Here is a 24,119-nt window from a genome sequence, read left to right on the forward strand (position 1 = left end):
GTTGATGATATGACTGTGACGAGCACCAATCTGGTCTACTCTGTTTCCGTTCACAGAATCCCGACAGTGTGAAAACAGGCCATTGAGTCCACACCTACCTTCCGAAGAGCATCCCACCCAGACCCACCTACCCCCTGTAACCCTGGATATCCCATGACTAATCCACCTAACCTGCATATCTCTGGACTGTGGGAGGAAACACGAAGAGAACATGCAAACTCCACGCAGATTGTCGCCCAAAGTTGGAATTGAACCTGGGTTCCTGGTGCTTGGAGGCAGCAGTGCTAACTACTGTGCCACCATGCCACCCCAGTTGGGGCAGAAGACCAGGTTGTTGGTGCTTTGTTGTTGGATTGTTTACCAGTAGCCACCACAAATGTGCCAGTGACCCCTGGTGGCAGACAGAAGGCTAAATGTACATTATCATCGACAGGTTTCAAATAGGAATTGACACCACACCTCACACCAATGTAGTCTGTCTTCCTTGAATGTCTAAACTCTGTCAAGGTTCCGTGGATTTCCTCAGTTCCTGACCAACATCACCAAGATAGCAGATCCCTGACAGATTATTGAACTGGAGTGAGTTTTTAGATTTTGGATTTAATCCAGACAATTCTGACAATAGATGTTGGGTAGATATTATGGTCACAAACCAAACCAATTGACCCTTCTATAAACTGAGGACAACCGCATCTCCCTCACCGACATGTCATTCAAAACCAACTAGCTCAGAAAATCGCTGGAGTTTTCCTGACCCAGACCAGTCAGCTGATCTTTGGCTAAGCTCACTGGGACACCAAGATAGATATACATTAAAATGTTGATAATGTCTAAAAATTGTCACTTTTAGTTAACAGTTTAAATTGAAAGATTCAAAAAAATTGGTTTGAAGATTACAGAAATTAGATGGACTTTAGCTCCTTACAAAACAATTGTACTTTAAGTATGGAATAATTACACAGAACCAATGGGGAGAGGTGGTGATTCCCTGTCACACATGCGTCACCTAGTGGTAAGGTCAAGAACTACAGCGAGAAGGAAATGCATTTCGATAGGAACCTTGATAGTTTTCAGATAGTGTAAAGCACTGGATAGCGAATGAATAATGCCCTGGAGTTCGTGACTCTTAGGTGCAGCACAACAAATACGATGACCAGTCTGTCTGTATTGTTTGAGAGCTGCGTGGTGGATTGGCTGTGGAACGTTGGCCAGGAGCATAGGAGAACTCTTATTTATTTTAACAGTTGTATTTGTTGATCTTTTCCATTTTAGGAATGAGATCGATTTAGTATCTCTGCTAAAAGAGGGCATTTCTGACAACGCCGATTCCCTCCATATGCACTGAGGCCTAAGTTATGTGCTGACACAGGAACATAAAAGGAGGTGCAGGCTATTTCCCTGTTGAGCCTGTTCCACCATTCAATATGACCATGACTCAGTATCCACCTCAACGTCACTTTCCCACACTATCTTCACATCTTTTGTGTCATGAGTCTCCAGAAATCTATGGACTGAGCATCCACAACCCAGTGGGAAAGAGGATCCCAAAGATTCATCACCCTCTGAAGAGAGTCAGGATAAGCTCAAGTTGTTTTCCTGAGAGCAGAGGTTAAAGTGTAGAAGATGATAGCAGAGTCAGTGTGAACAAGAAGTAATTGTTTCTCTTAGTCGAAGGGTCAATAACAGGGAGATGTAATTTTAAAGCAATTAAAACAGGAGATTTAGAGGGGTAATGAGGAAAATCTTTTCACCCAGATGGTGGTGGGGCCTAGCATGCACTGCCTGGAAGAGTAGTTGAGGCAGGAAACCTTACAGCCTTTACAAAGTACTTGGATGAGCACTTGAAGTGTCATAACATTCAGGGCTTCCAGTCTAGTGCAAATCTGGGATTAATGTAGGTAGTAATGTATTTTTAGCAGGCAGACTCTGGTACTGTATGATTTAATGAGTCTGAGTGAAGGAATTCTACCTCATCTCAGTCTTTTTTTAGATTCCCTACAATGTGGAAACAGGCCCTTTGGCCCAACCAGTCCACACCGACCCTCCAAACAGTAACCCACCCAGACCCATTTAGCATGACCAATTCGCCTGACCTGCACATCTTTGTGACTGTGGGAGGAAACCGTAGCACCCGGAGGAAACCCGCACAGACAAGGGGAGAATGTGCAAACTCCACACAGACAGTCGCCTGAGGCTGGAATTGAACCTGGGACCCTGGTGCTGTGAGTCAGCAGTGCTAACCACTGAGCCATCATGCCACCCTGAATGGCACTAGTAAAAAGCATTATTCTGAAACAAATACACCAACAATTTGTATGGACTTAGCACTTCATTGGAGCATTCTTGAACAAAGATGCCAGCTAACCACATGTGGGAATGTTAAGTCAGATAACCAGAGGCTTGGCTAAAGGAGGAGGTTTCAAGGAGGATCCTAAAAGGAGGATCGTGAGGTGTAGGTGAGCTCATGGCCCTAGGCAACTGTAAACCGGGCCACCAGGGCAAGAGCAGGGAAGCTCAAGTGACCAGTATTGGATTAACATACATACCCAAGGATGGTGGAACTTGATGAGAATACAGAGACAGGCCACAAAGGCATATGCAAAGCAGAATGGGAATTTATAATCAAGATGTTGCTGGATCACAATCCAATATTGGTTTGTAAGGACATACACAGGAGTGACAGACTTGCCACGTGTGAATACACAAACAGCAGAGTTCCTATGACCGTAGGTTTATGCACCAGGTATTGTGGGAGATGTCTCTGGAACAGCCAAGTCTAAAAGTAACAAAGGCATTAATGAGGGCCCCAGCAGTAGATAAACTGTGATAGAAGAGAGAGTTGGGTGATGGTATGGAATTGCAAATAGGCAACAATAAAGTATGATCATGGGAGCTATCCTATTGGGCTATGTCAGCCTGTAAAATTTGGCAGGAGAGTTTGAGAAGGGTATGCATTTATAAGAATACCTTTCAGAACCACCTGGTGTCCCAAAGTTTACAGCCAATAAAGTACTTTGTAAACCATAGTAATGTGGGAACGGTAAAGCAGGAAACATTTGCACATACCAAATTTCCCACAAACAGCAACATGTTAATGATTGGATAATCTGTCTTTTGCAATGTTGATTGAGGGATATACTCCAGGAATACAGCCCCTGCTGTTCTCCCCCAAGCATGCATTTGGGGCATTGGTTTAACAGCTGAAAGACAGCACTTCTGACAGCGCAGCACTCCCTCGGTACAGTTTGACCTGGTAAAGGGTTGCCATTTGAAGGTGAATGGATGCTGAAATGAAAGGCGTAGACCCTTAATGCCCATGTGGCTAAGGAATCTATACACGTATCCAAGTAAATGTGTGGCTAACATTGTGCAAGAGCAGGTTTCATTTGATTGATGACAGTCAAATAAACTGCTACCAGTCACAGTCTAGGGCTGCAGGCACACAACAGTCCTTGGGAGGGAGCTACAGAGAGTTGCCACAGTCTGCGTAAAAGTCCCAAGGGAGAATCAGTGTGGAAAAGAAAATGGTTGACAGTAAAGGTCATGTTCTGGCTCTCACCCGAAGACAGTGTCAAACAGATTGGAGTTTCTCTCGTTCAGTCTGGTAGCATCTCTCAGAGCCTGAGGAGGAAGATACGAGACTTCATTAAGAAAGGTTCTGAACAATGAGACCACCGTTATTACCAGATACAAAATAAACACACTGCACCTAAAGTCAACTGGGCATTGCCGCAGGTTGCCATTCGTTTTGCACTTTTCAAGACAAGCACAACAATGTCACATTTTAAACCATCACAACAATCACTTGAAATTGCAGCTTACAGCAGAACCTCATTCAAAACATCTCAATCAATCTCAATTTGTGAGTTAAAGTATAATTTAACATACTAGCACTTCCAATTCCTTCATGAGCACTGCTAAATGTCACTCATTTCCTGTGACATACAGGAAATTACATACAGTCCAGTCCATGCAATGCAAACCTGTTAGATCCAATTTATTAACATTCTTCGTTTCAAGTTTTCAGCTGATCTGGGCTGTGATTTTCTCTGACATTACGTATTTAGGCCAGTGTTCCAGGTTCCCACAGCTTGGAATCCAGTCCCCAGCACTGGCATTGTATCTGTGATCAGTGCAGGGCAGGAACTGGGTCAGTTGTGCTAACAGATTCACGGAGGCACCATGTCATGAGCAAAGCCACTAATTCAGATAGGAAAACTTACATTTTATTCAGCATCTTTTACAACTTCAGGTCACCCCAAAAGGTCAATTAAGTACTTTCGTTTGGCCAACATCACAAAGTAGGAATTGTGAATGGCAATTTGGGGACAGGGAGGCTCCTGAGTGGCAGTGTAACAACTTGTTGAGTGTCTTTGACCTTTAAGACAGAGGAGAATTCCCCTGCCCTTCTTAGAATAAAAAACACCCAGCTGAGAGGGCAGATGAGCACTTGGCTTAATGCCCTTTCTGAAAAACTGCACGTCCAACACTCCCTCAGTCCTGCATAGGAATGTCAGGCTAGACGTAAACCCACAATTTTCAGACCCAGAAAAGGATCATTCATGAGCCAAGCAGTAGTAGTCACCACAGTCCCAGATGATCATAGATCTCATGAGAGAGAGAGAGAGAGGGAGGGAGAGAGAGCGATGACTGGTGGTGGTTAAACTTGAGGGTCATCACACTTTAGGCACAGGGTGAGATTAAGAAGGAGGGATATTCACAGTAACCTCAGCTGCTGCGGGAATTGAACCTGTGCTGTTAGCATAACTCCATATCACAAACCAGTTGTCCAGCCAACTGAGCTAACCAGGCTATCGGAGCTCAGCACTAGATTTGGGGTTAAAGTCTTTAACGGCTGACTGTATAAAGCTGCTCTAGTCCATCAGTGGTTCAAAGCATTAGGTTTATCAAACCCTTGGCTGTAATTTCTCACAAAGGTCATAACTAACAATGATGACAGATAGCTATTATCTAAAGATGACAGTAAGGACAATAAATCTCACCTGCAAGCTAACTGTAATAAAAAGTGTAGCTAGGACCGCTCTTGAAACGACATGTAAATCTAACTGTATTCAGCCATTCATTGCTTTAAGAAAAATAAGTTCTGACAGATTTTTCAATTATTTTCCGCTATTTTGAAAACTTGGTCGTTTGCCAGCAATTGAGATAGTTAATTATGAAAAAAAAAGTCTTGTTACTGCTTTACCTTCATAGGAACCTCTGGCTGTGCTTTCACAATGTTACTTTTCACATTCTCAGGAATGGCAGAGCAAAGAGTATCAGCTGCGTTCTTGAGGTTCTTGTCCAACAACTTCAAAGTTTCCTCCTGATACAAACAGACAGCATTTTAAAGATCAAGGACCCTTTCCAGACACATACACTGAGTGGACTCTCAGTGCTGGAGGCAACCTCATTTAACATAGAAATAGATGTCATCATTCAAGTAAAAATTTGAATTCAATGAAAACAAAAATCTGGAATTAAGAATCTACTCACCCCCATGACATCATTGTCGATTGTCATTTAAAACCCCTCTGGCTTACTAATGTCCTTCAGGGAAGGAAATTGCCATCCTCACCTGGTCTGACCTACAGACAACTCCAGACTCACAGCAATGTGACTGACTCTCAGTTGCCCTCTGAAATGGCCTAGCAAGCCATTCAGTTGTGCCAATCGCTACAAGTCTCAAAGAAATGAAACTTGACGGATCACCTGGCATTGACTTGAGCAGCGGAAAAAACAAATGGCAGAAACAGCTCTATCGACCCTATAAAGTCCTCATGAACATTTGGGGACTAGTGCCAACATTGGGAGAGCTGTCACACAGACTAATCAAGTAGCAGCCTGACATTGTCTGTAAGCTGTGATTCCATGAGTATGACTATGTCCCAGACACCGTCACCATCTCTGGATATGTCCTGTCCCACAGGTTGATCAGACACAGTGGTATACAGTTGGGAGGGAGTTGCTCTGAGGGTCTTCAACATTGACTCTGGATACCATGAAGTCTCATGGCTTCAGATTAAACATGGGCAAGGAAACCTCCTGCTGATTACCACATACTGTCCTCCCTCAGCTGATGAATCGGTACTCCTCCATGTTGAACAACACTTAGAACGAAGCATTGAGGACAGCAAGGGCACAAAATGTATTTTGAGTGGGCAATTTCAATGTCAACCACAAGCGTGGCTCAGCAGCAGTACTACATATCAAGCTGGTCAGGTCTTAAAGGACATAGCTGCTAGACTGGGTCTGCAGCAGGTGGTGAAAGAACCAATGTTAACATACTTAACCTCATCCATACAAATCTGCCAGTTGCAGATGTATCTATCGATGAAAGTATTGGTAAGGGTGACCACCGCATAATCCTTGTGGAGACCAAATCCTGCCTTCACACCGAGAACAATCTCCATCGTGTTGTGTGGCACTACCACCATGTTAAATGGGAGAATAGATCTAGCAACTCAAGACTGGGCCATTAATAGCAGCAGAATTGTACTTCAGCACAATCCATAGCATCATGGCCCGGCATTTCCCCACTCAACCTTGACTGTCATGCCAGGGGATCAACCCTGGTTCAATGGAGAGTGGAGGAGGGATGCCAGGAGCAGCATCAGGCATACCTGAAGATGAGGTGTCAACCTAGTGAAGCCACCAAAGAGGATTACTTGCATGCCAAACAGTAGAAGTAGCAAGTGATAGAGCTAAGTGACCTCGAAACCAAAGATCAGATCTAGGCTCTGCAGCCCTGCCACCTCCAGTCATGAATGGTGATGGATAATTAAACAATTCACTAGAACAGAAACCTTGCTGGATGTATGGGAAAATGTGAAAATAAAGCGCAGACTCTGCAACATAAAGATCCTACACAGTGCCCATTTGACCCCAGAATGACTAGCAATATTTAAGAAAAGAGCATCCCCAAGATGTTCTAAATACAAAACAGACACCGGTACACTCACACACTGCATCTGCTCGTGTCATAAGATCTGTAGGTACTGGGGTGACATAGCGTATGTGTTGGAGAGGATCTTGGGGACGGACGTTAAGATGGATCCAGTATCCTTCCTTCTGGGATTGCCGAATCTGCCTTTGCTAGATGAGCATGGAAAGAGACTATTCAACATTCTCACATATTGTGCAAGGAAGAACGTTCTAATGAGCTGATTCTTGGAAAACCCCCTGGGTCTTATGGGATGGCATAGGTTAGTGGCAGAGAATGTCCCCCAGACTTTCTTAACGTGGTGCACTAGAAAACAAAGCTTTTATTTTATAAGACATGGCGGCCCTTTTTGAATCATATAGACGTGGATTCGTCAGCCATACTGATTAGGGCCTTTGCATAGCTACAAAGACTGGATTTGGTGGTCCGGGGACCCTGAGAGGAAGAAGTCTGAATAAATATGGGTATATTAACTGATGCTACCGTTAATGAGAGCTTCAATGGTGGAGCATTCAGTGGTGTAAACTTACCCAAGCTAGTTTAGTTCAATTCAAGTTAATTTAATTTATTATGTTTAATTATTTATTGCATTGTGATAGTTTTGGTTTGTTCTGTAAAGTAAGGTAGTAGGTAGTTTATTGTTATTGTTGTACCATAAGATTGTTATGTTATCTTTTGCACTCTTATAATTTTGTAAAAACCTTTCTCAATTAAAACAAAGCGTTGGAGGCACTGGATATTGCAACATTCAGGCAATCGTACTGAAGACTTCCCGTTTCCCTAGCCAATCCGTTCCAGTACAGTTACATCACTGGCATCCATCTACCTGACAATGTAGAAAATTGGGGGATAAAGTGAGGACTGCAGATGCTGGAGATCAGAGCTGAAAATGTGTTGCTGGAAAAGCACAGCAGGTCAGACAGCATCCAAGGAGCAGGAGAATCGACGTTTCGGGCATGAGCCCTTCTTCAGGAATGAGGAAAGTGTGTCCCCCAGGTATGGTCCTTTCGTAAATAACAGGACAATTCCAACCCAGCCAATTACCACCCCACCAGCCTACTGCTGATCATCAGGAAAGTGATGAAAGATGTCATCAACAGTGCTATAAAGCAGCACCTGACAAGTGGCAAGTAGCATTTGTGCCACAAGAATGCCAAGCTATGACCATCACCAATAAGAGAAAATCTTGCCATCATCCCTTGACATTCAATGATGTTTACCATCATTGAATTCCCTCACTATCAACATCCTAGGATTTATCATTGATCAGGAACATAACTGGACTCATCACATAAATGCAGCGGCTGCAAGAACAGGTCAGAAGTTAAGAATACTGCGACGAGTAACTCACCAAAGCCTGTCCATCAACTATAAGGCTGGTGTCAAAAGTGTGATGGATTACTCCCAACTTTCCTGGATGAGGTTAAAAATCACAAAACACCAGGTTATAGTCCAACAAACTTAATTGGAAGCACACTAGCTTTCGGACTATAACCTGGTGATTTTTAACTTTGTACACCCCAGTCCAACACCGGCATCTCCAAATCATTCCTGGATGAGTGCAGCCTCAACAACGCTCAAGAAACTGGACACCATCCAGAACAAAGCAGCCCGCTTGGTCGGCACTGCATCCACTCCTGCCGCCACTGACACTCAGTAGCAGCAGTATACTATATACAAGGTCAGATTGGAGTAGTGTGTGCAGGTTTGGGCCCCATATCTCAGGAAGGATGTACTGGCCCTGACGCGTGTTCAGTGGAGCTTCACAAGAATGATCCCAGGAACGAAAAGCTTAACATATAAGGAACTTTTGAGGAGGCTGGGTTAATACTCGATGGAGTTCAGAATTGAAACTTACAGAATGCTGAATGGCCGGGACAGAGTGGATGTTGGGAAGATGTTTCCATTCTAGGAGAGTCTAGGTCCCGAGGGCAAGGCCTTAGAGTAAAGGGAAGACCTTTGAGAATGGAGATAAGGAGAAACTTCTTCAGCCAGACAGTGGTGAATCTATGGAATTCATTGCCACAGAAGGGTGGGAGACCAGGTCGTAGTTTATAGATAGGTTCTTGAGTATCAAGAGGATTAAAAGGTTATGACAAGAAAGTAGGACAATGGGGGGTTGAGAAACTTACCAGCCATGATTGAATGGCAGAGCAGACTCAATGAACTAAATGACCTAACTTCTGCTCCTAGAAGAATATAGAGGCTCTAACAGGGAGAAAACAGAGGATTTGTACTAAGTGAATTGCTCATTGGGAAAGTGCAAACATAGTGTGATAATATCATTTCAGAGTTCAACATCACCAGTACCTTTGTACACTTCAACAACAGAAAAAGGATGTTCATTTGATATGGGTAACTCATCTGAAACCATGTTAAAGCTGCCTCTAGAGTCATTCTTACCTGGCCATTCACATTCAGAGTGAGGTTTATGTGGGGGTTGGTCCCAGGAGCAGGACTGCTCTCTATGTGGAGCTGTTTCAGTTTTGCTACGACTTCATCCAGTGCTGAAACAAGGAACGAGGCAAGAGAGATCAGAATCTGCTACACAACTAAGGTTTGAGTACCCATTGCAAATGCTTTTCATACATTGAGTAAAAACAGTAGCATCCCCCTCTCCCATTGAGGAATTATCACTAGACTCTTGATCCAGAGACCAGGTCATGTTCTGGGGACCCAGGGGTTCAAATTCCATAGATGGTCGCATTTAAGTTTAAAACAAATTCTGTAATTAAGAGTCTAATGATGATCATGAATCCATTGTCAACTGTCGTAAAAATCAATCTGGCTCATCGATGCCCTTTAGGGAAGGACACTGTACTCCTTCCCCAAACTGGCCTATACGTGACCCCAGACCACAATCTAGTTGACTTTCAGCTACTTTCTGTGCAATAAATGCTGGCCTAGCCAGAAGCACTACATGTGAAAGAATTAAAAAAAAGAAAATCTGGCCAGATTTGGAACAGCTGAGAGATCACAGGGGGCTACAAAGGTGGCTACAGAGACATGGAGGGGGTAGGGGGAGAGCAAGGCTACGTGAGGATTTGTGGGCACAAAGCTGGAGTCTTCTGTCTAAATTAGGATGGTGCAAGTTACCAAACATAGAAATAAAAGGAAAAATAAGTAAGATTTCAACATTTGCTTATGCTTTGTAGGGAAGTTGAAAGTCCTAGAGATCTCAAGGAGGTTGACCAGAGTTTGGCAGGTGGTCTTCAAGAACTCTTCTTGGAGTGGAGCAAGATTGGCCACTTGTAATGGAGCAATGTGCAAATCTCATTTATGGCATTGTACACATCAATTAGGACAAGCATCACCACTGCCCTATTATCACATCAGCAGGCAGAGTGGTCACCTCTCACCTGCTGAATCTGGTTTGTCACGTGCACTCTCCTTTGTTTCAGCCAAGGTCAAACTTTGAACCGAAGTCTCCGAAATCCCTGCCGCTGTCATAGAAACAGGCACTGCTATGACTTCATCCACACAGGTCTCCAAGAGCTCTTTGGTATCCAACAAGTCTGCTATTTGCGCACTGTGAATGGCAAAAAAAAGCAAAATAAAAATCAGCAACATCGCTTGAAACATGGCTTCAGTACTCTAACATTCAGGAAAACTTCTTTAGTATGTTGAATGAACACCCACATGCAGATTATTACAGAAGGAAAAGAAAGCAACACCACCAGATTCTCAGCCAGCCTATTACAAGATTAATGCTTCTGTTAACCCTTTGAGTCCTGACTGAAACTTTAACATTTCAGCAAGGCTTCCTTCCAAGCTGCAGTAAATGTTCTCTCACAGTACTCAAAGGGTTAGCAATTGTTAAAGGGGCACTGCCTCCACAAGCCTATCATAAAGGAGTTACCTCAATGTTTAGCTGGTGTCAAACGCAGCAGTAACACACCCACCATGTGTGCACATTGCAGTTGACCTGCTGACAATGAATGCAATCAAGTTACAAAACTGGCAGGCCATTACCCCCTCACCCACCCTCCTGAAGACTGTGCCCTTTTAAACATTGATTCAAGAGTGAACTTGCTGATTTGGTCGCACTGGCATCATTGACATTCCCAGTCCGGTACTGGAAACACTGGGAGCAAAGATTAATCAAATCATCACGGCCAACAATTCGGGATTTCAAAGAACGCAAAGCAAAAAGAATGTAACCTTTGAACCACCGGTAGGAATCGCGTCTAAATCAGTTTGTTCATTTCAGCGCTGAAAATCAAAGAACTGAAGCAATTTTGGGCATAAGCCTAAGGCAGCCGCAGGTAGATGCAGTCATTAATTAGTCTCAATTTTCAGTGAAGTTGTTCCAGGCTTTATTAGCCACATCACACGGACAATCTAGTCATAGCAAACATTCAACAAAAGCACAGCTTCATGGCCAGAAAACCAAATTGCTCAGACAGATTAGATAGGTCTCAGCAATCTATACCTTAGAACAATTTCTGTGCAGTTATACAAACCACTTTACCTGACTCAATTGCAACAGATGCAGGATCAGACTTTCAACAACCTTTAAAACACTTTTAAAAATGAGATTAGCGTTTTGACATTTCTACAAAACTACTAGGAAGCACAATGTATCAGTCCATTAACACAGCACCCAATGGTAGGACATAATGAGAAGACTGTTCTGATTTTCACAGGAGACTTGAGGAAGCACCAGAATAGGATCAGAGGAAGAATATAAATTAAAGTCAAGCAGAAAAGCAACCCCTGCCAAAGTACAAAATGCAAACCACGTGGAGTCACAGGTAGGCAAACAGAAGGGTTTCACACCTGGTTGGTGTCGAGTTCTTGGGTAGGGCAGGATTGGCGAACAACATGGGCACTCATCCATCACCTCAAAAAAGAACAGGCTGGGAAGCAGCAGTAAATAATCTGGGAAAGGATTCGGATTGGATTCCAACAAAATTGTTAAACACATACCCAGCCTCTCAGGATTTTCCCTCAGGTACAGAAGGGCCATTGGCAGGGTGTGATGAGATGGCTAGACTATGCAACTGGAATCGACCTTTAGGAATTTGAGTTAGATAAATGAAAATCATCTCTTCAGCTGAAAGTATTCAACCAGTTTGTAATCTAATGCAACCAAACATTGTATACATTGCTTGTTCACTTGTTTGTTGATAAATATCTGCTTGACTTGACTTCCAGAAGATTTTCAGCATCAGGGTTTCAGGCTTCCCACTTCCAGAAAGCAATCTGGTCTCCCGCCCTTTTGGAAGGATATTGTGAAACTTGAAAGGATTCAGAAAAGATTTACAAGGATGCTGCCAAGGTTGAAGGATTTGGGCTATAGGGGGATGCTGAACAGGCTGGGGCTGTTTTTCCTGGAGCATCAGAGGCTGAAGGTGACCTTATAGAGGTTTATAAGATCATGAGGGGTACGAATAGGGTAAATAGACAAGGTCTTTTCCCCGGGGTGAGGGAGTCCAGAACTGGAGGATGTAAGTTTAGGGCAAGAGGGGAAAGATTTTAAAAGGGACCTAAGGAGCAACTTGCTCACGCAGAGGGTGGTACATATATGAAATGAGCTGCCAGAGGAAATGGTGGAAGATGGTTAAAATTACAACATTTAAAAGGCATCTGGATGGGTATATGAAAAAAAAGAGGGTTTAGAGGGATGTGGGCCAAGTGCTGCAAATGGGACTAGATCAGGTTAGGATATCTGGTTGGCATGGATGAGTTGGACCAAATGGTCTGTTTGAGTGCTGTACATCTCTAAGACTAAAGTGTCAAAAATAAACCCAATTCCATTTCCAACCCAAAAAGTGTGTACAGCTCTGAAGTACTGTTTAAAAACTTATCTTCAGTTATATATTATCAAGACTGCCATCATTCTATTGCTGTGAAAATCTAGTTTCATAAATCACAGATTTTAGGAAATAAAACTTTTATAGTTGGATTTTCTTAAAATCAAAATGAATGTCAACATTTTGGCCATTTGATCAAAGACCACAGAGGTTTCTTCTAACAGGTCAACTGGAGGGCAGTAGACAGAGGGTTTGACCATGGTATAGTTGGATGATGACTGTCACTGAATGGTTGTTGTTGCAAATGAACTGTGTTACAGTGGAGTACCACAGACAAAATCCACTGGCAGGAGTAGCTATAAGCATTTGCAGATAAACCAAAATATCTGATAAGAAACAGCTCTGATGTAACTGCAAATCAAACAAGCCTTACTTGGTTACAGTTAAAAGGAAACCTGTACTCAGTCAATAAGATCAGAGTTGATAGTGAGAAACTCCAACAATAATGTCCTATTGTTGAGTTTTTGATGGAGAGTCATTTTCACTGACACCTTCAATCGCTCCAGAATAGTATCAGGTCATAGAAATGTTAGTGGCACTTTATTTAATTTATTTTCATACATCGTAGCAATTGGAATTTTGTGGTGCAGTAGTGTCCAACTTTACAGATACAAGTCCCATCTGCTCCAATGGTTATTCATGATATGTTAATTTAAAATATCCATATGGTAAAATAGTTTATTTGGGTTTAAAAGTGAAGTCTTACAGCTGAATTATTTTAGTTCGTCACTGCTTACTCAAACTGTTCTTTAAGCACTGCTCTACAGTAACTCTAATTTCTAATTGTCTCTTAACGGAATCATTGTTTTTGGGATTTTTTTTCCTCAACCAATTCTAACCCTATGCAACAACTTCATAGCCAGTTAAACACAGTATCATTGAAAATTTTAGTTGCGTTGTAAATAACATATCCCATATTAAAGAGGAACAATTATTCAGTGCAATCATTCAATACATTAACCAAAACATGAAAGTGCTGCAAGCAAAAGAACTTGGATGATTTGCTTAAGAAAGCAAAGCAATCCAAGAAACAGAAAAAAAAATCTGCTCTGTTAAGTGCACATTCATACTTTTTCCAAGTTTATCCATCACAACCAAATGCTTGCTCGTGGAATCCTGAGTGGAAACACCAGTAAGTAGCCACCTACTCCAGTCCCTGGGAAGTCACCTTAACCAATTTTCCACTCATTTTTAAAAAACCTTTCAAGATTGAGATATTTGTTCTCAAGCACAGATATCAAAAAATCTTACCCACATGGAGATAACTACAGACTTGACATTAGAGGGCCACTTTCATGGACCACATCTTCTGATTAATAATATCAAACAACAAAATCAATTTCAAATATCACAATATTTGTTGTTTTGACCACTAACAACAGTCCATGGGGGTTGCTAAAGATTTGTTCAGGATAGTTTATCCATTGAGTCCACTAAAAAATATACTCTTAATGATCAGCCCTTGAAAGAGAAGGACTGGCTAATATTTCACACAGCAGCCTTTAAGAATTGGGCAGCGAAAGGGTGGGGGGAAACTGGAACAAGAGAAAATGGTTCCTTCAGAACAGAAAGGCAACAGGGATGTAACAGTTCCAATGAAGGATCATGACTCTAAGTGTTAATACGGGCATGTTTTCCACCTGGTCCTCTAGTTCCTTTGAGGTTGTGAGCTACAGAAACTCACCAAGGCTCCTTCGACAATACCTTCTATGACCACTACCATCTAGAAGTACAAGAGCAGCAGAGATTGATGGGCATCACCATTTGCAACTTCCCCTCCAGATCATTCACTGATGGGGCAGCACGGTGGCTCAGTGGTTAGCATTGCTGCCTCACAGCACCAGGGACCTGGTTTCGATTCCACCCACTTCATCCCAAATTCCAAAGATATGCAGGCTAGGTGGATTAGCCATGGGAAATATAGGGATACAGGAGTAAGGGGAGGGGGGTGGGTCTGGGTAGGATGCTCTTCAGAGGGTTTGTGTGGACTTGATGGGCTGAATGGTCTGCTTTCATACTGTAGGGGTTCTATGTCATTGACATTTTTTTTAAGATTACTTAGTGTGGAAACTGACCACACTGACCCTCCGAAGAGCAACCCATCCAGACCCATTTCCCTACATTTACCCCTTCACCTAACACTACAGGCAATTTAGCATGGCAAATTCACCTGACCTGCACATCTTTGGACTGGGGGAGGAAACTGAAGCACTCAAAAGGAAACCCACGCAGACACGGGGAGAATGTGCAAACTCCACACAGACAGTTGCCTGAGGCAGGAATTTAACCCGGGTCTCTGGTGCTGTGAGGCAGCAGTGCTAACCACTGTGCTGCCCACTTGGAAATATATTGCCGTTCCTTCAGTGTCATTGGATCAAGATCCTGGAATGACTCCACTGACAGTATTGTGGGTCTACCTACAGCACAATGGATTGCAGCAGTTCAAGGGGGCAGCTCACTACCACTTTCTTAAGGGCAGGCAATAAATGCTGGCCCAGTCAATAACATCTACATTCTGTGAATGAACTGGAAAGGAAAACAAACACTGGACCATTCATCACTCAAACATAAGCAGTACATTCCTGAGGGAACCTGACACGTTTGCAAACCTTTCTGCTCACAGAACACTCAGATTCTCACCTCTGGAGTTCTATTGGGGCAGCAGTGCAATGATGAACCTGTCCACAAGGTGAAGTCAGCCAGGTGGCTCCTAGCTGAAGAAATAACTGTTCAAATTCTTGAAGAGAGGAAACATATATATCACCATTTACTGCGCCCAAGAACACAATTACTCATGACGTTTTAGCTTGGCTGAAATGGAACAGCACTTAAGATGAATACAAGCAGAAAATAAAACATTAATAGATTTTATTTCGCCTCTGTTCAAACATTTTCTAAAATAAACCTCTGCAAACAGAAGTGGAGCGGCAATGATGGAAGCAAAATAAAACCGAACTGCAAGGGACCAGGCAAGTTGTGTTTTAACGTAATGTTGATGTTGTTGTGATGTCAGCAGAGGGATTCGGTTGTATTTATCTATTGATGCCCGACTGAACTGATTAATAAGAAACTTTCCAAAGCGATTTTTTTTCAAAACGTTGTAAGACTCCTTGGTGTGCGTTGTAGAACTGAGAGCGCTAGGGGTTCAGGTACATAATTCTTTGAAAGTTGCATCACAGGCAGACAGGGTGGTTAAGAAGACATTTAGTATGCTTGCCTTCATTGCTCAGACCACTGAGTGTATAACTTGGGACATTATGTTAGGTTGCACAGGATATTGGTGAGGCCTCTTCTGGAATACTGTGTCACTATTATAGGAAGGATATTATTAAGCTTTAGAGGAGTCAGAAAGATTTTACCAGGCTGTTACCGGGAATGGAGAGTTTGAGATATAAAAAAGACCAGATAGGCTGGGACTTTTTTCACTGGAGCTGCAGAAGGCTGTGAGGTGACCTTCTTGAGGTTTATGAAATCATGAGGGGCACAGATCAGGTGAATGACAATGGATCTTTTCCAGAAGGTGGGGGAGCGCAAAACTAGGGGGTATATTTTTAAGGTGAGAGGAGAAAGATTTAAGCAGGACATGAGGGGCAACTTTTTTTTTAAAAACTCAGAGTGGTTCATGTGCAGAATGAACTGCCAGAGAAAGTGATGGATGCAGTTACAGTTACAACATTTAAAAGACATTTGTATATGTTCATGAATAGGAAAGGTTTCAAGGGATATGGCCAAACACAGCAAGCGGGACTAGTTTAGTTTGGTGATGTGGTTGGCGTAGACTAGTTGGACCAAAGGCTGTGTTCCTATGCTGTATGAGTCTATATATTTTAAAAACAAATTTGCTGCATTTTGTACACAGTTCAAAACACCTCATGACGGGATGACTGTCTGGTGTTGAAATCAGACTGAAGCAATGGGATGTGCAAGATTTTCTCCCTCACTCCAAGGTATGGCCAAGAGGAGAAGATTTTCCTGCAGATATTCAATGGGAATTTCCAGATGAAATCCTTATGAAAATGCTTTCAATCACACATGCAATGCCGCTGAAGGCATGCAAACTGATGAGTGTCCCATTTTTAGTGAATCTGCTGAATCGGTGTTGCATCCTATGAATATTATTATCAAAATCCATTTACTACCTTCACTCCCTGCTAAAGTGGTTGATCTTTGCAGACTCTATGGGAAGTGGCAAGTCTCCATTGCATTGTTCAAGAGGACATTTTGTGTATGACCTTCTACTGTTTAAATCAAATACAATTCAATAGAAGGGACAAAGGAGCAAAAGAATTATTGTATCATTATTGTAACTTTTTAAAAATGCATTCATGGGATACTGGCATCACTGGCTGGGCCAGCATTTATTGCCTATCCTTAGTTGCTCTTGAGAAGATACAGTGAGCTGCCTTTTTGAACTGCTGCAGTTCATTTGGTGTACATAGACTCACAATGCCCTTAGGGAGGGAGTTCCAGGTTTCTGACTCAGTGACACTGAAGATATTGTAATGCATTTCCAAGTCAGGATGGGGAGTGCCTTGGAGGGGAACAAGCAGGTGGTCGTGTTCCCATGTACCTGCTGCCCTTGCCATTCTTGATAGAAGAGGTTGTGGATTTGCGAGGTGCTGTCAAAGGAGCTCAGATGAATTCCTGCAGAGCAACTTATCATCAATACCCACTGCGGCTACTGAGCATCGGTGATGGAGGGAGTGAATGCTTATAGACTTGGTGCCAATCAAGTGGGCTGATTTGTCCTGGATGGTGTCAAGCTTCTTGTTGGAGCTGCACCTAGCCAGGCATGTGGGGAGCATTCTATCACACTCATGACTTGTGCCTGGTAGATGGTGGACAGGTTTTGGGGAGTCTGAAGGTGAGGTATTTGCTTCAGGATTCCTAGTCTCTGACCTACTCTTAAAGCCACAGTATTTCTATACTGATAAATGTTCTTTTTTGTTCAAATGTTCTCAAACTGTAATCCCCCCCATTATGACACTGACTACACTTAAACTTCTTGGAAAAGCATCTCACAGACTGGAGGCCTACGACCAGTAGAGTGGCACAAGGATCGGTGCTGGGTCTACTACTTTTCACCATTTATGTAAGGGCTGCATGGTAGCTCAGTGATTAGCACTGCTGCTTCACAGCGCCAGAGACCTGGGTTCGATTCCAGCCTCAGGCAACTGTCTGCGTGGAGTTTGCATATTCTCACTGTGTCTGCTCCTCGTTTTCCCTGATGTGCAGGTCAGGTGAATTGGCCATGCTAAATGGTCCATAGTGTTAGGTACATTAGTCAGGGGTAAATGTAGGAGGATGGGTCCGGGTGGGTTACTCTTTGGAGGGTTGGTGTCGACTTGTTGAGTCGAAGGGCCTGTTTCCACACTGTAAGGAATCTAATCTAAATGATTTGGATGTGAGCATAAGAGGTATAATTAGTAAGTTTGCAGACGACACCAAAATTAGAGGTGAAATGGACAGTGAAGAGGGTTACCTCAGATTAAAACAGGATCTGGACCAGATGGGCCAGTGAATGTGGAGCTGTCTGGACCATTATATCTTACTGTTAGAGCTAACAATCCACATGGAGAACTTTCAAAAGACCCGCACTTACATAATGTTTTTCATAATCTTACAATGTCCCAAAGCAAGTTTTCAGCCAATGATGAGCTTTTTGAAGGTGTGGTAATGCAGGAATATTATTAGGAATGTCACTGTGGAGAATTCTCCTGAAAAGTCATGGGAGACAGGCTAGAATTCCAATTGTGTTCTATTTCTACCCTAAAGTAAGTCCATCGGTGCAATAAGCACTAGATTTAAATGAAACGAAGCAGATTGTTCTGTCTTAGGAAAGAGTAAAAGTTGCTTCTGGAGAGGGAAGGTTGAGTTGCTATTAGAAGGGCTGAGGTCTGATCAGTCAGTCAGTCAGTAACCAGCTCATATGATCTGGCTTTTGCTATAAAACTTCAATCTGTGGGCGCTTACAACAACCAGTGTTGAGCAGGTGCAAGCCCTTAGAGCTCAGGTGACTCCATCCAATGTTTAATTAAAACCTCTTACTTGCTGGTTTGTGCATGTTGAATTTGTCAGGCCTCTTGGAATTTTAACTGTTTGAATTAACATTCCTGAGATACATGCAAATCAATGGTAAGCAGTCAGCTGAAAAAATAAGCTAACGCTCATGTTTTCCTGCTCTAAAGCTGCAAAAGAAATACAGCACAGTAATTGAATATGGTTGCAACACACACTTTATAGACATTAGGCAAACTCATCACACTGCCTCAATATTAGAAACTGAACTAAAGTCAACAAAGTAATAATTACAATTCCTAAAACCTTTAAAAATACTTATTATGAAGAGCAAAATAGGATCAAGAACAACATTTGATGAGTAAATACTAGGCACAGTTAATAAGACCTTAGTTAATAATGTACCCAATTTGTGCATCACCCAGATCATGTACAAGTAAACCACAACAATGTATTTCTCCACCTTTCTTCAAACCCTGACTTGCTTTTATAAAATGTGAAGCAACATGAACAGCTGCATGTCCAGATTCATGTCCAACAGGGTGGGCAGCAGGTCCTCTGACAGAGCACACAGTTGGGGTCAGTTAGCTGTTTGACTCTCAGGTTAAATCACCACCAATTGCCTCTCTTTCTCTCTCTAAAGAGAGCTTTCAGTCTGGTGGCACAGTGCTGTGACCCACACACTGCAACAGCCAAGATGCAGCCTCATTACTTGATGCCCCTTTTAAAAAAAAATCAATAAACAAAGGGTCTGAGGATGGAGGAAGGGAAGAAAGCACCATTCATGTTCTGCTTTACTGCTTCACCTGAAAAACGGCAGATAGTCACAATTTCCTGAAATTCAAGTGACAGAAAAGCATTGCTTTGGAAGAAAACAACTCTAGACGTTTTAAAGTCGAAAGAGCTGCACATGCTGGAAATCAGAAACAAAAACAGAAACTGCTGGAAAAGCTCAGTAGGTCTGGCAGCATCTATGGAGAGAAATCAGAGTTGGTGTTTCAGGTCCAGTGACCTTTCTTCAGTTCTGATTTCTCTCCACAGATGCTGTCAGACCTGCTGAGCTTTTCCAGAAAATCCACCCCCCCTCCCCCAATCAAGCCCACAACTCACTCCCCACTCCCGGCACCTCTCCCTGCCACCACAGGAAGTGCAAAACCTGCGCCTACACCTCTGTCCAAGGATCCAAGGGATCCTTCCACATCCAACAGAAATTCATCTGTACCTCTTCCAATGTCATCTATGATATCTATTGCACCCGATATGGTCTCCTCTACATCGGAGAGATAGGACACTTTCTTGAGGATCATTTCAGAGAACATCTCTGGGACACCCGCACCCACCAATCCCACCACCACCTGGCTGAACACTTCAACTCCCCATTTCATTCAGTCAAGGACATGCAGGTCCTGGGCCTCCTCCACCATCAAACTGATACCACCCGCGCCGAGAGGAAGAACACCTCATATTCTGCCTTGGGACCCTGCAACCACACGGGATTTCAACACTTCCCACATTTCCCCTCCCCCACATTATTCCAGTCCCAAGCCTACAACTCGGCACCACCCTCCTGACCTGTCGATCAACTTTCCCATCTATCCACTCCACCCTCCTCCCCGCCCTATCACCTTCCCTCACCTTCATCTTTCTATTGCAATCTCAACTATCTTCCCCCCAACCCCACACCCCTTCCCATTTATCTTTCAGCCCAGGCCCACAAGCCACATTCCTGATGAAGGGCTTATGTCCAAAACGTTGATTCACCTGCTCGTCGGATGCTGCCTGACCTGCTGTGCTTTTCCAGCACCACCCTCTCGACTCTGATCCATCTGAAATCCTCACTTTCTCCTGGGAGTGGGTGAGAACAAGAGGCACAGACACTGCTGAACATTGGGCATCAAACTGTAATTTTCAGGAAACCATACCTTTGAAAACCCAGGGCTAACACAAGGCTGTTATTGAAGTTATAATTTTATTTTCTGCACAGCCCGTCTGCTCAATACCACAGTTAAAACATGTCTAACTGTTATTCCCCCACCACCCGCTCCACCCCCTCCACTTCACCCCGGGAGGCATCCCATGGACATTTAAGATTAAAAGTAGAAATTTTTTTTTCCCCCGAAATCCCCCAAAAATTTTGTGGTTGGAGTGTAGGTCTGCACAAATCACCAAACATGGGAGGGCACATGAAAATTAATTGTGGAGCGAAACAAGTCTGGAGTTTGATGGAGGAAGGTGCATTTTCTACAGGGAGAGAAAATAAAGCATTTAATTCTGACAAAACCACTTACTTCCTCTCACCTGATTTGAATGCTGGTTGCCAAAAAGGAAATGCATATACCATTTATTTTTAAAGACAGGAGCATGTTACCAGAAGATTCCAATGAACAACGCACTTTCCAACCCCGCACCCCCACAGATCCTTTCCGTACCCACTCTCTTGTACAAGGCACTTGGCATATTGTCACTGGAGAAGTCGTCTCCCCGCCCCGCCCCCCCCCCCCCACCCCCCTCAGTTTGCAATCGTTGTGTACTTATCACTGAGGAGCAACAGTTCAAAATGTCCTCTCCTTCAGCTGGCAATACAAAGGCTGGCACTGTTTTTTTTACTGCTCTGCTGCGTTCTTCAGATTGTACTCATAGATAAAGTCGGTGTAGTTTCTGTCCGAGGCAGTGGGCACAGCCTGCGAGTTCCACGATCGTCCTGTGGGTTGTGAGCCATCATCCTGGGCTGGCCTGGGCCGTGGAGCAGAGTTAGTGAGTTAGCCGTGGGTACACATGGTTGGAATTGGAAACAAGAGGCTGCAAGCAGCTACAGGAGCGTGGCAACAGTGCAAGGTTGCAGACAGCAGAAATGAAAAGATTTTAAAAGCATTGAGGTCCCCTTTAACAGCTTTGTACATCCTTATTTCAGTATTTATCTTCACTTGCAACTCTCTCAATTCAAAGGCTACTCAATGTGTAATGAATTGATAGTATTTGAATGGTAAGTACTGAAAAATTGATAGCTACCTTTAAAGAAACCTATTGTTAGTTCGAGCAATAACTTCTCTCTCTTCACAGGTCCTCTTGCTTTAAAATGGTCCATCTAACCTACTCACATTGACCACATTAGTGGCTATGTGTTAAGTCTCTGTCTTTAGCTTGGTGCTCATATTTTTTAGTCTGACTGTGAAGTATCAGGCTGTTTAACTATGTTATTCAGAAGCTATGTAAATCCAGGTGTGTACACCACTTTCTAAAAGGTTTACAAAAGAGAGTTTTAAGAAACTCTATGCCAGCAGCCCAATCCTTCCAGGAGAGTTCCCCCACTCCGAGTTAATATTCAAACCCAAACTTCTTTCCCCATCATTCAGCACTTCACAATTTCCTGTTTCGGCCAGTAGGTGGGAGTGCTGCATTAAAGCAATGCATTGTAATGCGCACACACTTAGGGTGTGTGTGTGTGTGTGTGTGTGTGTGTGTGTGTGTGTGTGTGTGTGTGTGTGTGTGTGTGTGTGTGAGTGTGAGTGTGAGTGTGAGTGTGAGTGTGAGTGAGAGAGAGAGAGAGAGAGAGAGAGAGAGAGAGAGAGAGAGAGAGAGAGAGAGAGAGAGAGAGAAGGGACATGTGTATGTAGGTGGTGGGATGAGATTATGTGGGGGAAGATGAGTGTGTGCGCCCGCGGCGAGAATGAGCATGAGGAGGGTGAGAGTGGGGGATGGGGAGGGGGTCAGGGGAGGATGAGTGTGAGGGGTTGTGAGGGGTGGTGAGAGTGAGAGTGAGAGGTGGTGAGAGTGAGTGTGAGGGGTGGTGAGGGTGACTGTGGTGGTGTTGGTGGGGAGCTGAAGAAGTGTGAGAAGACAAGGAACTTGACCACAGACCAAACATTCTTCAACTACGGCCACTGTTGGCTGACCACATGCAACATCAATGACAGTTATCATCGAGGCAAGTGAACACTCTCCTCAACCAGGAAAAGAACTCAGAGAAATTAATCATTTGACTAAGTCTGACCATTTGCCTGAACTCGAAGTTCCAACAACAAACCATCATGCACAGAAGATTTGATTCAATGAGCACAGTCAAATAGATTGTGGCTTTTTCCAAACATCATTAATGAAGAGACAGGCTCCTAATAACCTTTGCTCAGTGGTAGCACGCTGCAGAATAAGCAATGAAGCCTATCAACATCACTATGGTACCAGCTCACTGGGTGGTTCTGAAAGAACATTTCAAAATTTAAAAAAAGCAAAGGATCATGGTTAAAATTAAAATTAAGCTCTGATCAAGAGTCATTGAGATTCAAAACATTAGCTTGCTCTCTCTCTATGAATGCTGCCTGACCCGCAGTGATCTCCAGCATTTGTTGTTTTCATTACAGATTCCAGCATCTGCAGTAATTTGCTCCTATATTTAAAAAATCATCTTCCCGGACAATATTTACTCTTCAACTATCATCATTAAAACAGAATAACTGCTCCTACTTGCAATAATACTGCTGCTTGGACTGCTACATTTCCTACATTACAAAAATGATTGCATCTCACACTTACTTTGTTGGCTCCAACAAACCTTGGATGGTCTTGGGACCACGAAAGGCACTGTTATAGATAACAATCACAATCATGGGCTGGTTCCAGAACAAGAGGAGGCCATGTGGCCCTTTGTGTTCATACTAACCCGCTCCACAACAATAACTCAGCTGGCTCCACTCGCCTGCTCTTTCTTGGAAACTTTTCTCTCTCCAGGTGCAAGTCCCTCATAGAGTCAAAGAGATGTACAGCATGGAAACAGACCCTTTGGTCCAACCCGTCCATGCCTACCAGGTATCCCAACTCAATCTAGTCCTACCTGCCAGCACCCGGCCCATATCCCTCCAAACCCTTCCTATTCATGTACCCATCCAAATGCCTCTTAAATATTGCAATTGTACCAGCCTCCACCACCTCCTCTGGCAGTTCATTCCATACACGTACCACCCTCTGAGTGAAACAGTTGCCCCTTAGGTCTATTTTATATCTTTCCTCAAAGCCTATGCCCTCTAGTTCTGAACTCCCCAACCCCAGGAAAAAGACTTTGCCTATTTACCCTATCCATGCCCCTCATAATTTTGTAAACCTCTATAAGGTCACCCCTCAGCCTCCGTCACTCCAGAGAAAACAGCCTCAGCCTGTTCACCCTCACCCAGCTCAAATCCTCCAACCCTGGCAACATCCTTGTAAATCTTTTCTGAATCCTTTCAAGTTTCACAACATCTTTCCAATAGGAAGGAGACTAGAATTGCACGCAATATTCCAACAGTGGCCTAACCCTTTTGAAAACGGTGAGTGACTTGGTCTCTACCATTACGTCAAGCAGCCCATAC

The 24,119-nt window shown here is 43.4% G+C and overlaps 1 protein-coding gene across 5 annotated transcripts in view; it reads right to left on the bottom strand.

The window, feature by feature from the left end:
* Positions 1-24,119, bottom strand: part of epb41l5 (erythrocyte membrane protein band 4.1 like 5) — a 166,571-nt gene that overhangs the window by 23,015 nt on the left and 119,437 nt on the right. For 4 of the 5 annotated variants that reach the window (XM_072579887.1, XM_072579886.1, XM_072579884.1 and 1 more), the window contains exons 16-19: positions 10,303-10,472; positions 9,347-9,450; positions 5,207-5,326; positions 3,560-3,621 (exon numbers count right to left, since the gene is read on the bottom strand). In XM_072579887.1, the coding sequence (XP_072435988.1) occupies positions 3,560-3,621; positions 5,207-5,326; positions 9,347-9,450; positions 10,303-10,472 (456 nt within the window). Of the gene's footprint in view, positions 1-3,559; positions 3,622-5,206; positions 5,327-9,346; positions 9,451-10,302; positions 10,473-21,286; positions 21,511-24,119 lie in introns of those variants that run through there. The other variant, XM_072579889.1, reaches the window with a different exon arrangement.

Source organism: Chiloscyllium punctatum, chromosome 10 (genome assembly GCF_047496795.1).
Source record: "Chiloscyllium punctatum isolate Juve2018m chromosome 10, sChiPun1.3, whole genome shotgun sequence".
NCBI classification, from domain to species: Eukaryota; Metazoa; Chordata; class Chondrichthyes; order Orectolobiformes; family Hemiscylliidae; genus Chiloscyllium; species Chiloscyllium punctatum.